We start from the raw sequence: 16,013 nt of genomic DNA on the forward strand, positions 1-16,013 counted from the left end.
AAGGTATAGAGTCTATATTTCTTCATGGGAAGTGTACACAGTCGTTTGTGGATGGTGGGCTGTGTGCATGAGGGTTACTGGAGCAGCACAACGCAATGCTGTCTTCTACCAGTCCTTTCATGTGGTATATATGCTCACTTAATCTAAATTCAAAATGTATCTATTCTGGTTCCCATGTAATTAAAGGGGCAATTTATGTATTCACTTTAGCTCCATTATCTGTGTGTAACCCTGAATGCTAGTGCTCTTGATTTCTCAGGAACACATGCCAAATACCCAGTAACTTAAATTATCCTCTCTAACCATCTGTGGCATAGCAAATGCTGGTAATGGGACATTAAACTATAAATATGTTTCAGAGATCCTTAAAGACAAAACATTTTAGAAAAACATCAGCTTCCATTGGTTATTATAACAGATGTTCCCTTGTGTCCTTGTGCCGGGTCTGGCTGCATCCTTAGATGGGAAGTTACATCAAAGTGTGAGCCATTACAGCCCAAGGAATAGTTTCTAATGGTTTCACTGTCATATAAGTGCTCCAGGGCATATCCAGTTAGTGTGTAAGCATGCTTATCAAAATACTGCCGGTGAGAACCAAAGCAGTTTGGAGAGACGGCAGGATGGTCTCCCGCTGTCTGATGTGGAGACATATCCGAATGTAGATAGTCTTTAGCTAGGATCAAACTGGATTTTGAAATGCGATCCGAATTGGGACTACTTATTCGAGACAGTGCAGTGGGACTGTTGTCATAGTCATTTTCGTGGGGGCTCAGCATCTTTCCCTCTCTCTGCTGGATGTGGTCACATGGTGAAGTATTGGCAAGAGCCGAGCCGTGGCAGACTTCCCCTGTTGGTGGGGGCTGTTGGTAGTTTGCAAAACAGAGGGAGTGTTTTTTCCCGGCTCCATTAATGGAAGCCAGTTGGTCTGGAGGGGCTTTCCTTAGCTGCAATCTGTTCTCTTCTTCTTTAATCATTTGCTGGGTGGCTCTTATCAGAGTTTCAATTTTGCTAGGTTCGTGTGGGCTACTTTGATACTGCTCAGTACGATATCGGTCACCTGATTCGCTGGCAGACCCAGGGTCTGGAGAACTGACCACACTATCTTCATCCCAATGACCTCGCCCTAGAAATTAGAAAAAGTAAAAAGTAAGTGGTCTCAAAATTCACCCCCAAAACTGTGTTTCTTTTTCCTATTAAAAGAAACCTTTAGCTTTCATTTTAAATATATGCACCAATATTTGAAACAGACACAGGCTCGCATGACAAAGCATCAATGTATTGTACCGACATTCATAGTTTTCAGTGGCTTATAAGTGAAGATGAAGTTTATCACAAGTGTTTTAGAAGGTAAACCTTGCCCTTGGGTCGTGGATGCCAATTAACAAAATGGTAGTATGTTTCTACTTCTCCATGTATGCATATCATTGGACTTGTCTGACTGTAAGTAGTAGAAAAAAAAAAGCATAGTATTTGGTTTATAATACTTTCTAGAGAAATATTATGTTAAACTGATGCTTAGAAAGTGCTTTCCATTGGGTTTGAGGAAGACAGTGATAGAGATTGGACTACTTTCCCAATTCAAAATAAATCATCTAAAATGTTAAAATTATTAAGTATATGATAAGTAGAATTACAATTAACCTCTAGTGTTAGCTTTAGAACTATTTGAGGGTTAAATATATATATATATATATATATGTAAATATATGTATAACATATATATATGTAAATACTATATATATAGCTCAATCAAAAATATAAATATTGTCTCCTCAAATCTAAAGATATAAATCTCAGTTTCACATATACTCATATGGTAACTCTGGTATTTTAGTTTCTGAAGTAAGGTAAAGAATAAATAAATATTTAAAATGTTAATGACAATCTGTTCTGAACCAAGAAGAGATCTAATGCAGAGGAACATTATTGTAATACAGAGCTACATTATTCTTAAAGTAGTGTGAAGTCAATATAAAAAGGGAAAAGAAAAGCAGGAAAGGACATAATGAAAGCTGTAAACTGTTTAATGCAGAAGAGAAGCCCTGGATCACACTATTCATTGCTTTCCTTTTCCTCTTTCTTCTTATTTTATTTCTAATATTTTCTTCCAGACCATGTAGGTTAAGCCAGGATTTTCACTTCACTCCATTCTTTGGCAAGCAATTGCCCTTTGCCCTGGGTTTCCATTACCAGTCTACCATACTAGAGAAACTTAAACTCAAAAGCAGAAAAATAAAAAAACGAAAACAGAAACAAAATAAAATCCTTTGTGGGAGGCAGTCAGAGGCTGTGGGTGGTGAGTACAACACTGTCGAGCACATTTCCCACCCTAAAGACCCAGCAAGAAGAGTAATATCACCCTGTTAGATCAATCTTAATGTCACTGACTTTAATAAAACTGGGAGGGTGTCAGAGATCTGTCTGGACCCAAGCTTGGAATGGACACAATGGACTCTTCTCCACCAGTTTACTTTGAAATGAACAAAGAAGAGCATTACTGACCCTAAAGGCTTCAACAACAATGTCCATTTCTATGTGGTCATAAAACTGTATAATAATCCCAAGGTGAAAATTTCTGTGAGTTCTACATATCACTCCATCTTTACTAATGGAAGACATTGTGGGTTGTCATAATAATGGGGGAAGGGGGCAGTTACCAGTATTTAACGCCCAGAGGGCCAGGAGGATTAAACCACCAGGACTCCCAACAGGTTAGTGGGGCCCTCATTGAGAAACATTGCTAAATGAGCCCCAAAACTACAGAGGTCCACTTCTGAAGCATCAGAATACAGGAGAAAATAATACAGAAGAAATTTAAATGCATACCTATTACAAGTTCAATAGACTGACTCAACAATTGACTTTAACTTAATTGCTCTCCTTTTTATGATGTTTACAATGGGAATCATTTTTACTGACATGTTAAAAATAAATGCATTTGGCAAGCATGAGCAAAATTAATACACTTTCAAAGAGTAGATGAGGTTTGTAAAATCCCACTGGTGCGAGTTCCTGATGTGTCAATTCAAAGGAGAAAACCGCTGGGTCTGTCCCTCCAGTGTTAAACCTAGAATCTTAGAAACCTGCCCAGGGGCCCAGTGCTGCCAGCTCAGGAGTCACTTCAGCTGCCCTTACCGTGGATCCTGTGGACGGAAGCGATGTGAGGCATGCTGTTTTCATAGGCTTCTCTGCTTTCTGGGGAAGACTTGGTCAGGGGCAAGGCTGCGCGAGAGCCCCACCAGGGCTCCCTCCCAGCCTGCGGCGTTCCCAGGAAGTACCTGCCTGCCTCACACCGGCCTCCCTCGCAGGCCTGGGTGTGGAAATGCCTCTCCTCCACCAGCCTGGAATGGTCCAGAGCAAAGCCATAGCAGAGAGAGCTGCGGTCAGAGAACTGTCTGTAGGCGCACGATGCGTCATGCTGAGAGCCTGGTCTCTCCGTGGGGTCCAGGAGTTGTGGAGAGGCTGTGTCGGTCAGAGGACTTCCACCCCACTGGCTGTCGTGATCAGATTCAGATCTTTCCGTGTGAAATCCCGAATACTGAAACCAAGAGAGAGAGAAAAGTACATTTCAAAAAAAAAAAGGGGGGGGGGCCTTTTTACTTAGCCAAGCACCACGAAGGTCATGTTGGACTTAAGGCACCAAAGCAAGCTCTATAAACTCCAGCACCAGGCTGGGCACCCCTGACATGGAGTCACTCAATCACTCATGGCGCCTCAAAAGAAAATCCTTCTGGCTGCTGGAAGGAGGCAAAAATAATAATAACAGGGATGGAGGAACTAAATTCCCGGCACTGCAGAAGCTCTTTGCATGAGTGACATCACCCAGTTCTTCTATCAACCCTTTAATGAAGCTATTAGTAACCCATTGCATGCACAGAGAAACTGAGGCTCAAGAGAGAAAATTATTTGCTCAAGGCCACAGGTTAGCAGGTGGCAGAGTCAAGATTCAAACCCAAGTCCCATCACTACCCACATGGTATTGCCAAAGGCGGAGTCTAAGAAAACTCTATATTTTATCTCAATTCACTGTTCAGATTTTTTTTCTTAATTTAAAAACAAAACAAAACTAAGGTTTAAGCCCCAAAGTGCTGCACTTCACTCTTCACATTGGACTGTTAACTCGCTGAGGGCCATGCTGGATACATGAAGGATAGCTACAAGGGCTTCATTAATTCAATGGCAATATAACTTTTAAGAAGACTTGCCCATATAGGCTGAACCTATTCACTAGGGTGCGTTTCTTGCTTCCCGAAGCAAAACTTCAATTATGCATAGGATGGTCGGGACAAAACAGTTGCAGGCAATACTGTGCCTTGCTGGAATCCTGCTGCTCACCTGTTGCCAGGGTTATTTGATCCGGTGTTGAAAGAAAACGCAAAAGGTTTGGCAGACCTCCCTAGGAGGTATGCTCAGTTTGAAGTTCCTCACGAGCCACTCAAATTAGTAATATACTTTCTACCAGTTTTAGGCTACCTAAGGCTAAACACAAGTCTAGGTACCATACAGAGATTACCGGCTACGATAATAATAGATGCCATTTATTGAGAACTGACAGTGTATCTGGCAGTTGCTTACCATGGTACATATATTATATCATTGAATCCTCACAATCCCCTGGACAGTAACATATCTCCATTTTACAGATGGGGAAACTGCATCACTGAGTGTTTTAATAAGGTGGTATGGCCACCCCACAGTCTATCTGGTCTCAAAGGCTGTACTCCAACCATGATTTTACACTCAAGAGAAAACACTGTCAAGGAAGAGAGGAGAGGAGAGAAAAAAGGATCCAGTGTAAGAGACATTTCCAGAAAAGTGGCAGGAACCAAAATACAGTCTCTGGAACCAAAATATGAGTCCATTACCTTTTCTTTCTTATCCCAGGAGAAAGAGGGATGGATCTGTGGTGCTGTGGGGGGGCCCAGGAGAAATTCAGGCAGTGCTGCCTAGGGGCTCTTGGAGCCAGAGAGATGGGGTGCAGAGGTTCCTGTGGGGGAACTCCGAAGTCTGCTAATAATATAGCATGTGCAGGAAGGAGTTCTACACAAATTCCCATCGAGATCTTTCTGTTACCATACTTCATTATTACTTTAATTATTTTCCAAGTGTATATATGGACTATCAGCATAGTCCACCAAGAAAAAAAATAGCAAATGCAACCTCTTTCCCTGCAGAACTGCCACAAGGCATCCCAAGTACCATTTCCCTACACCACACCTCCACATGCCATCAGCCTTTTCTCCCCATGAAACCGGGCTCTCATTTTATAACACGCCACCCTCACTTTCACCAAGTGAACATTGGCACCCCCTTTCCTTATCAACGGGGAATCAGAGTGTTTGTTATACATTTGTCCTTTGGTAACATCATTTGTGCACCTGCCTAGGAAAATTTCAGATCATCAGTGCTTTTCCAAGCTAGGAATTGCCCAGACTCCGCTTGTTTTGATAAAAGTATAAACCAGGCCTATTTCTGAAGTACTCCAGTCAAGACTTTTGAGCCTTGTTGAGAGGGGAAAAAGCTTTCCCTGAGTGTGTATGGGAAAGTGCTATTGGCACAGCAGAGAAGAACATTCTGTCCTTCGCTCACAAAATTCAACACAAGGCAACCCTGGCATACAGGAGGTACATGTTTCAAGAGCACCCAAAGAAGAATTTGATGGATAAGCCTCTTGTCAATAGTCAGGAAACTATGACGGCAAGTACACTGCCCTTGAAGCAGACGGACGTTGGGTGGTTGAGTTAGACCAAGAAGATCGGTACAGAGGAAAAGCCTAGGTGCAAACCTTTGTTTTTCAAGACCTGTAAACTTGCATCTGTGTGTACCATCAATCCTCTGAGTCACATTCACCCCTTTAAAATGAACTGCACCGGATGGAAACTCTGTTAAGAACCCTACAGACCCATACATTGATCTGAAAAATTTCAGGTTTTCATCAAGTCTTAAAGGGAAGAGAGAGAGCAGAAAGGGAGGCAGGCATCCAATACATGCAGAACGTCCCATACAATCAGTGAGTGCCGCATAAGAAAGCTCCTGGTCTTCCTCGCACCTGCCTTTTCTGCTTATTACATATACAATCTAGGGCAAGTGATTTAATTTCTTTTGTCCCAACAGGAAAAGGGTCATGATGATACTTAACTTACCAAAGACCAAACCAGAATGGGGACCATTTAACAGAAGAAGAAATAGGGACAGGGAGCCAAGAGAACCAAGTTCTAGGTCTATTCCTGCTAGTAACTCTCAGGGTAACCTTGGGCAAATTACTTTACCTTTCTTAGCCTCACCTGTAGAATGATACATTGGATTAGATTAGATTCTCTCTAACTTTTCTTTCAGTTTTAAAATTCTTTATAATAGAATCATTATTTGGTATCCTTTCTAGTGTTAAAACATAGAATTCCTACGCCTGTCCTTATATTTCACTTATTTAAAGGAGATAAATTATTTAGAACTATAATCCAAGTCCAAGAATTTTTATTGTCATGGTTATAAAAAGAAAGTTGTTATGTAAGTTTTATTTTACTATTATGTAAATTTTTCCCCAAGTGTCCCCTTACGGCACAAGTTTTATAGGGACTACATGATGCCTTTCGGTCAATAAATTATTATATTCTAGAGGCTTCTGGCAGGATAATGGCAGCCATTTGAATCTATACCTCATCATACATCCCACCCCCAGAACAAAGAGCACAAATGGAACCACCCATAACCCATGCTACTGGCATTACTAGGAGGCAGAGAGTATGCTATATTTCAATTTATCAAAAATAAAAATAAAAAGTTAAACAGCAAACACTGTGAACTGTGGGTCCAGAGAGTAGGGTAAGGGCAGGTATAAGAAACTCTGAGAGAAAGACAGAAACAGCGAGGAGAGAGAGAGAGAGAGGAGTTTAGGACAAAGGCAAAACAGGCAAAATTGTCCACAGAAAGAAAAAACACACAAGTAGGTGTGAAATAAGAACAGAAGTCATTATCTGGTAGCTCAGTGCACTGGCCACAGGGAAAGGGCTCAAAATCGAACAAAGTCTAAAGTAGCAGCCTGGAGCAAGTGTCATTTTCACAAGAGAAGAATGTAAATTGAGAATGGGTTGTGTCTATAAAAGAGGTAACAGTGAAAGGAAAGAAGGAGAAGGGGGAAATTAAAGATCCAGAAGATAGGAAAGAAAAACAAAAGAAGGCAAATCCCTTCTTTCCTCTCTACCGCCTCTCTATCACCATCGTCATCCATTTACACAACTGTATTTCACAAAATTGACAAAATTTACACAACTGTATTTCACAAAATGGTTCCAAAAATGAAATGCTAAGGAGTAGGGGGGGAAATTAAACTCGCTATAAAACTCCTGTAGGAAAAAAACCTGAAATGGAAATACGATCATCTCAGCTGATAAAAATTCTCATCAAATAACCAACTATGTCACAAAGGAAAGTTGTAAGACAGCACACCAACCTGAAATAAGTACCTTCAACAAGCACACACGATGTATTTGAGTGCACACACTCAGAACCAGAAATTTCAAAACTTAAGTGAATCATGGAAAACTACATCAAAAACTAAGGATGTACTATATGGTGACTAACATAATATAATAAGAAATAAAAAATTAAAAATTAAAAAAATTAGAAAAAGAAATTTCAAAACTAAAAAATGGACCCAAAAACCCCACCCAACAACAACAACAAAACGGGAAAAAATACAATGAAAACTGACCAAACTCACAGAAATTGAAGAAGTGAAGAATAAGTTACAAGTTGTGAAAAGGGTATAGATTTGAATGAAAATTTAATGAGGGGAACTGAAGATAAGTTGGGAAACATGTAAGGAAACAAAAATTGGATAAAGAAAAATTGAATAGGTCAAAGTGGTTGAAAGAAGATAGAAAAAATTCAATAAATGCATAGTGTTTATGTAGAAGCCAAAGGAACTAGAATTGTTAGAACAATTTGAAAAAGAAGAATACAATGAGAGAGAGAATCTGTCTACTCATCTTCAAGACTTACCATCATAACTGTGGTATTGATGGAGAAATACATGTACAGATCAATAAAACAGAATACAGAGCCATAAAGAAACCCATACAAATATTTCCAACTGATTTTTTACAAAGATGCAAAAACAATTCAATAAAGGGAAGACAGACTTCTCAACAAATGGTTGCTGGAATAATTGGACATCTATAGGCAAAAATAAAATGAACCTCAACACAGGTTTCATTCCTCAACCCAGGTTTCATACCTTATATAAAAATTAACTCAAATGGGTCACAGACTTAAATATAAAATATAAATACACAAAAGACTTAAATTAAAAATATAAATATAAAATTGTAAAACTTTTAGAAAATAACAACAAAAAAAGAAAATCTATAAAATATGGGGCTAGGTAAAGATTTTTTAGACTTGATACCAGCACACAATGGTTTAAAAAATTTTTGATAAATTGGAGTTGATCAAAATTGAAAACTTTTGCTTTGTGAAAGATTCCGTTAAGAGGATGAAAAGACAAGCTGTAGACCAGGAGAAAACACTTCAAAACCACATTTCCAACAAAAAAAGTAGAGTCTAGAATATATAAAGAACTCCCAAAACTGAATAATAACAAAAAAATGGGCAAAAGACATAAAGAGACACTTCACCAAATAGATATACAGATGACAATCACATGAAAAAGACGTTCAACATCTTTAGCAATTAGGGAGATGCAAATTAAAACCGCAATGAAATATCACTTTATACCTATTAGACTGGCTAAAATTAAAAATAGTAACAACAACAAATGCTGACAAAGATGCAGGAAAACTGGATCACCCATACATTGCTGGTGGGATTGTTTAATGGTACAGCTGCTCTGGAAAGCAGGTTGGAGGTTTCTAAAAAAAAAAAAAACTAAACTAAACGTACAACTACCACATGCAATCCTGGACATTTTCCCAGATAAAGGAAAATTATATTCATACAAAAACCTATACACAAATGTCTAGAACAGTATCTTTTTTTTTCTACTTCCTGGTCCTCTTTTTTTCCCTCCAAGATTTATTTATTTTAGAGAGAGAGAGAAAGCACGAGCAGTATGGGGAGAGGGAGAGAGAGAATCTCAATCTGACTTGGGCTGAGCTCCTGGCTCAATCCCATGACCCTGAGATCATGACCTGAGCTGAAACCAAGAGTTGAACGCTTAACCAACTGAGCCACCCAGGTGGCCCTCTAGTCCTCTCTGTTATTGTGCTCTTTCTTTTTTTAAGTTATTTTTAACTGTGGTAAAATGCCCATAAAATTTTCAGTCTTACCCATTTTTAAGTGTGCATTTCAGTTACAGTGAGCGTGTTCGCATTCCTGTTCTACCATTGGCACCATCCATCTCTAGAACTCTGTGTCCTGCAAAACTAAAGCTCTATACCAAACAATACCTCCCTATTCTCCCCTCCCTCTAGCGCCTGGAAACCACCACTCTACTTTCTATCAGAGGAAAAACAAACGAATCCCAGGAACCCCCAAACTGTCCTAACCCAGGGTACTCTCAGAACCTAGCCACTTTTTGACACTCTTTCTGAGTGTCATCACTCTTATCTCATCACCATTGTTTCTTGCTTAAGACCATTCTTTTTTTATGTCTTTCTATGCATCAAATAACACATCAATACCACTTACATAAAGAAAAAACTAGAGAAGATGCCAAGTGGGTGACTAAGAAACCACTCTCAGAATAAGACAAGGAAAGTAGTTTTTTTTTTTTAAAGACTACAGAAGACTTTAAAAAAAAAACCAATCAGTTAAATTGTAGGGCTATCAATCAAACTTTACACAGTGATAATAAAAGATAAACCTTAGTGTACACGATTAATCATCAAAATTGATCAAAGAGTAGGTCACAAAGAGAGCCTCAGCTAATTTCACAAAGTATAAATATCATAAATAACACTGACAACATTGAATTAAAAATGGAAATTAAAAACAATTTTTTATAAAGCTCTTTCACCAAAACCCCCCCAAAAAAACAAAACAAAAATACCCCCACAAAAAACCCAAACCATTAAACAACTCTTGGGGGGGGAAAGGCAAATACAAACATAAACTATAGATTTTCTGGGAAAAAGATAATGAAGATATTACATATCTGGATTTATAGGATACATACCTTTAGACACCTAAATTAATAAAAATGAAAGGATAAAAATAAATTCAATTCTCAATTCAAAAGCTAGAAAGAGAAAAAAAAACAAAAGAAAATACAATGAAAAATGATCAAAAGATACGAACTGACTATTCACCAAAAATGTAAAAAAAACTCTTAAACATATGAAAAGAGAGTTAACTTCTTAATAAAATAAATGCAAATTAAAACAGTGTGAGATACATACCATTTCTAAGCCGTCAGATTAGCAGAACTTCAGAAGCTTGACCATACACTGTCTGGCCAAGTGTGGGGAAGCAGGCATTCCCACATGTCGTGGGCGGGAATGCAAATGGATACAACCTCTACAGAGGAGAGTTTGGCAATTCTTTTTTTTTTTTTATAATAATTTTGTATTACGTTATGTTAGTCACCAGACAGTATATCCTTAGTTTTTGATATAATGTTCCATGATTCATTATTTGCATATAACACCCAGTGCACCATGCAATACGTGCCCTCCTTAATACCCTTCACCAGCCTATCCCGAGTTTGGCAATTCTTAACAAAAACTGCAATTTCCAGGGCACCTGGGTGGCTCAGTCAGTTGAGCGACTGACTCTTGATTTTGGCCTAGGTCATGACCTCAGGGTCCTGGTATTGAGCCCTGCGTGAGGCTCCTTATTCAGTGGGTGTCTGCTTGACAATTCTCTCTCTCCCTCTCCCTCTGCCCCTCCCCCATCCCCGGCTCTCTCTCTCTCCCTCTCTCTCTCTCTAAAACAAATAAATCTTAAAAACATTTTTTAAAAACCTGAAATTTCCCACTTCTAAAGAATCATTAGACCAAGCAATACACATTAAAGTATTAAGGCTTAGGTAAAGAGGCATCATATATGGAACCTACTATGAAATGATTTAGAAAAAAATAATGAGGACAATGGAGAGGAAAAGAGAGAATGAAAAATGATAGAGCAAATATAGCAAAATGTTAAGTACTAGAGAACCTAGGTTTAGTATACAGGAATAATTTCCTATTCTTGCAAACTTTCCTTATGTATGAAATCATTTCAAAATATTTTAAAATCAAAAAAGCCCATAGAGTACACTGATAGCTTATTTATAGAATGGTTAGAGACAAAGCCACTAAATTAAAACATTTTTCTGAAGAAATGGAAACTTATCCCCAAAAGCTGTAACTCAATTATATAAATATCTTTATTTTCATTACTGATTATTAATATTTTGTACATAAAAATGTAATTTTAAGTTATCAACTAGGGATTCCAGTAGAAACAACACTGGACTCACATATGGGAGGACTCTGGTCTACTCTCATGTGACTAGGCAGTAGTTAATCTCTGCACTACCGCATGACTTGTATAAAAGACCACTTTCCGGGGCAGCTGGGTGGCCCAGCCCTTAAGCGTCTGACTTCGGGTCAGGTCATGATCCCAGGGTCCTGGGATCAAGCCCCGCATTGGGCTCCCTGCTCAGCAGAAAGCCTGCTTCTCCCTCTCACACTCCCCTTGCTTGTGTTCCCTCTCTTGCTGTCTGTCTCTGTCAAATAAATAAATAAATAAATAAAATCTTTAAAAAAAAAAACACTTTCCTTGGGTGTTGATTTTCCCATCCGCAGAATAGGAACAGACTGTTGACATTATGGGATTGCAACGAGGCTCAAATAAGTAATATATAGCAAAGCACTCTTAAAAATGCAAACATGTTATGGATACATATGCATGATGTAAATGTCCTTAATTAATAACTTTCACTTGGGTAAACAAGGATGGTTATCATATCACCATCTTGTAAAAACTATTTTTTCCCCAGACCATATTATCTAGAGATCATATTTTTCAGTCCTACCCTACAGGTATATAAGAGATAAAACATATATGTTAAAGGATAAAGAAATCAGGCTTCCAACTACAAAAAGAAATCAGGCCATTGGCCAATATCCTAAACACTAGGGCCTGTTATTCCAAATATGCTGATTTTCAAAGCTGAAATGCACCTTGGTACCGCTGGTTCTTATTGCTTAAGCTTTGACTGATGAGCACTGGGTGTTATATGCAACTAATGAGTCATTGAACACTACATCAAAAACTAATGATGTCCTATATGCTGGCTAACTGAACATAATTAAAAAAAAAAAAAAGCTCAAAGGTGGGTTTTAAGGGTGGAGAGAGAATGAGAATCACAATGGACTGGAATACATGCAAGCCTTGTAGATGATTCTTCTGGCAATTGTTGGCATCCATACTAATTTTAAGAAAAACAAAATAATGTTTCAGGACCTATAGAATATCTGCTATTCTTTGAAAAAGTAAGGGCACTTTCTCCTGTATTTAATGCTAAGAAACTGAATGATTGAATTCCCTATTTTAATTAGGTTTCATCAATCAAAGAAGGTTCAATGAAAATTAATTTTTGATTAATTTTGCTGAAACCTCTGTTTTTCTTCCTTCGAAAATGTGTTGTCATTCTGAATATACTGCGCCTTAATTTATCCTTATTTCTTATTTAAAATTTAATTTTCAAAACAGGCATTCATGTTGGCAAATTAAAAAATAAGTCAGACGAAAGATGCCCTTGTTCTCATGAAATATGAAACCAAATGCCACCCATTAAAGGTGGGCTAGAGCTGGGGGGCAGAGAGCTTGGATGACTGCCATAAATAATGTCAGTGACATCCACATCCCCCAGCTCCCCTTTGAGATTCAGTTCACAAAGGAATCATCCCTTCTAGAAGACACTGATATCTCATCTGGTTACAGGTCTAAACCATCAGCTGGGGCTTAATATGCATCCAGTGGGAACTTTTTGCATCATCCTGTGATTCATTTTAAAATTTATTGAGTGCCTACTATTTGCAGAGCAGCATGCCTGGTGATATGAGAAATGCAGCTCCACCTTCACACTAGTGAACAGAACATAAACAGTGCACAGAACATAACTTTAATACAAGCTAGAAAATGACATTGGCCTGAATAGAGAGAAAAACAATATAGTTTAGGAGTTCAAAGAAGGGAGCCATTTCTCTCTCTCTCTTAACACTGTAGTTGCTTGGGAAGGCAAACAGAAGTTTATGACTGATTAAGAGGCATTTGACCATATGATTGGCATATGCTAACTAATACCCATAACAACAATAGCTACCATTACCAAATACTTACCATGCGCCAAACACTATGCTGAGATCCCACAGACATTATCTTATTAAATGCTAACATCTTAAAAGTATTACTAATCCCTTTACAGATGCAGCAAATGAAGCTCAAAAAAAAAATTTGCTCAAGATCACATGACTGAAGTTTTACGAGGAGAGATTCAGTCCAGAGCCCTTGCTCCTTCCAGTTCCCCAGACTCACCTAGATGTGTGTATTCAGATACCAAGGACGACAGTGGCCTACTCTCTAAGCAGTTAATGGATACCGGGTCTCCAAGTGTGTTTTCACAAAGGAGGCTTTCTCCAAACCCTACGCTACAGTAAACTATCTCCACACAACCTTGGGTGATGTTCTCCCATCACAGAAATGTTCTTCCACCAAAATTGCACCCACGGATAGTCTTCCTTCAGTAACAGTCCTGAGGTTCATTCCTGCCTCAACAGTGTGTTCCAGACAGGTGCTCTCCATTCATCTGGATGTGGCAGCAACAACCCAACCCAGGAAAAATGCCAGATGTTCCAACAATAGATGTTACAGTTATCTATCTTTATCCTGGCAGCTCATTGAGGTTTTTATCATTTTTAGCTGTAAAATAGAGAGAGAGACCCTCTTATGGTAAAGTCCTGTTTTCCATGAAAAACTTTCACTCTATCAGGCATGAGCAGCTTTCCTCTTGATTTGTGTCTGAACCATGAGAAAAAACATCACAGATGCAGACTGCATTGTACTAAGAACATATGCATGCTTTTAAATCACTTTTATCTTACTTTTTACTAATGTAACCCTGAAACATAAAATATGTTCTTTTTTTCATTCACTGTTATGGGAAGAACAGATGGTAAAAGGGTTAGATTAAAGTAATACAGCATGTCCATTAAAATCACCCCCACTGCTGGGGAAGCTTCCCTCAAACAGGAGTTGTGTTTATTATAAAAAACGACTCTGGCTGACACAAGCTGGAGATTGCCAGGGGTTTTCTCAAGGATAAACAGAAGGGTAAGAGAAAAAGGAACATCAAAATCGAATGCATTTTTAAAAAACAATTATGCAGATTATTTTGCTAATCTGAGAAGCTGAGTGAAAACACATAATAATGTAACAGAACAGCAGTGAAATGATAGAGTCCATTTTCTACCTTGAAAAATTGTACTACCTAGAAGTCATAACTAACTGAAACTCCGAAGAGGATATCAAGTAGACATTATTTTCTACATTCCTGAATTCCTGCTAGTAGTAGGTAGAGATTTCTGGTACCGCTTATTTCTAACTTACTGTCTTATTAATCAATAGCAAGAATAATTCTGTATAGACTACACATTAAGAGAGGCTAAGTATAATAAAACGTATACACAAGTAGCAAAATATTTAATGTTGGAAACGAATCCTCATGAATTTTTTTATGAAATCCAGTTTAATTATGTATAGGTCTTTAAGAGTTAAGCTTAAAAAAAAAAAACTTCCTCAAGAAAAGTTAGCGAATGCATTTTAAAAGAAAAATAATCAATTGAGTCACATCCCAGAGTCAAGAATGGTTTTACCAAAAGAACTGAGCAATAAATATTTCCATTTATACCATAAACAATGAGAAAGCAAATGCAGACTCAAAATTCGACTATTCACAATTTTAAATATTTTGGCCATTTCCTCTTTCATTTAGAAAATGGTATTGTCAGCTTCTCATAATCACTGTTTAAAAATGTGTTCACAAGATTTTCTCTCATTATTTTTATAATTTGCTCCACTTATAACATTATTTATTGCAACATAGCTTTTAGCTTTAATCCACATTTTAGTTTTCTTTAGCTCGAAGAATGTTCTGGTGAGAAATCTTTCATACCTGTAAGTTCCCTGATAATATTTCATGAAGTAGAACCATGGGAAGTTTTTTAATGTGCCTCAAGTATGGTTTGAAACGTCATAGTCCTTCTCGGAATCCACCCCCCACAGTTACAGAAATGTTCCTAGGATCTGGTCCACTCATTTTCTCACAGAAAAGTAACCATAGTTGACATCTCATTAGCTGTCAGGGTGATATGTAGCTGGAAGGGAATCAGCACTCCGGACCCGAGGCTAGGTTTCCTCCAATGTCATTCTATAAGGAATCTCCTATAGGGTTCCATATGGAAAGAGCTGTTCCCAAACCATGAAATCCACAATCCACATCCTTTTGTAAATCCAAAAGTAAAGCCCTAAAGGCTTGCAGGCATTTTCATTGCACCAGAGATTTTAAACAGGTAATGAACATAGAAGGAGCATTTAATTAAGCCCCTTATTTCACGGAATATGAGCTGTAAATGATCAAGAATGTCTCAACTTGCATAGACAATACAGAAATAGCTGAGGCCCATTGGGTAAATTCTGGGTTTCTAGGACCAGTAACATCAGTTTCAATGGTGATGTTCTTCCATGATGGGCTTCGGGCATGAGTCAGAATCACTCATTCTTTCATCAGTGCTCTAACTTACCCTCCGATTTTTCACATAGAAGTGGCAGATTAGATGGGCATGAATTAGATGCGTACAGGTGGTGTCACCCTCTCCAACCCCTCACTGCAGTGTTGTTGAGTCTTCTACTGGTTTATTCTGGGTCTGGACAAAGGACTGGCTGCCCAGGCTACTCTTAGCAGAGTCCTAGAACTGGGCCAACAGGTTGGCAGCTGTATTACCTGCTTTCTGCCTGCTTGAAGAGAAGATCTATCAGATTTGTAATTTTGTAAGAAGAAATTGGAGCTC

General features: G+C 38.4%; 1 protein-coding gene across 1 annotated transcript in view; it reads right to left on the reverse strand.

Annotated features, from left to right (window-relative positions):
• Positions 1 to 285: 285 nt before the first annotated feature.
• The window catches only part of SIM1 (SIM bHLH transcription factor 1), a 64,292-nt gene continuing 48,564 nt past the window's right edge, over positions 286 to 16,013 (reverse strand). The window contains exons 10-11 of the mRNA XM_002921970.2: positions 3,136 to 3,538; positions 286 to 1,123 (exon numbers count right to left, since the gene is read on the reverse strand). Of these exons, the coding sequence (XP_002922016.1) occupies positions 393 to 1,123; positions 3,136 to 3,538 (1,134 nt within the window). The 3' untranslated portion in view covers positions 286 to 392. The remainder of the gene's footprint in view (positions 1,124 to 3,135; positions 3,539 to 16,013) is intronic.

Source organism: Ailuropoda melanoleuca, chromosome 10 (assembly GCF_002007445.2).
Source record: "Ailuropoda melanoleuca isolate Jingjing chromosome 10, ASM200744v2, whole genome shotgun sequence".
Classification (NCBI taxonomy): Eukaryota; Metazoa; Chordata; class Mammalia; order Carnivora; family Ursidae; genus Ailuropoda; species Ailuropoda melanoleuca.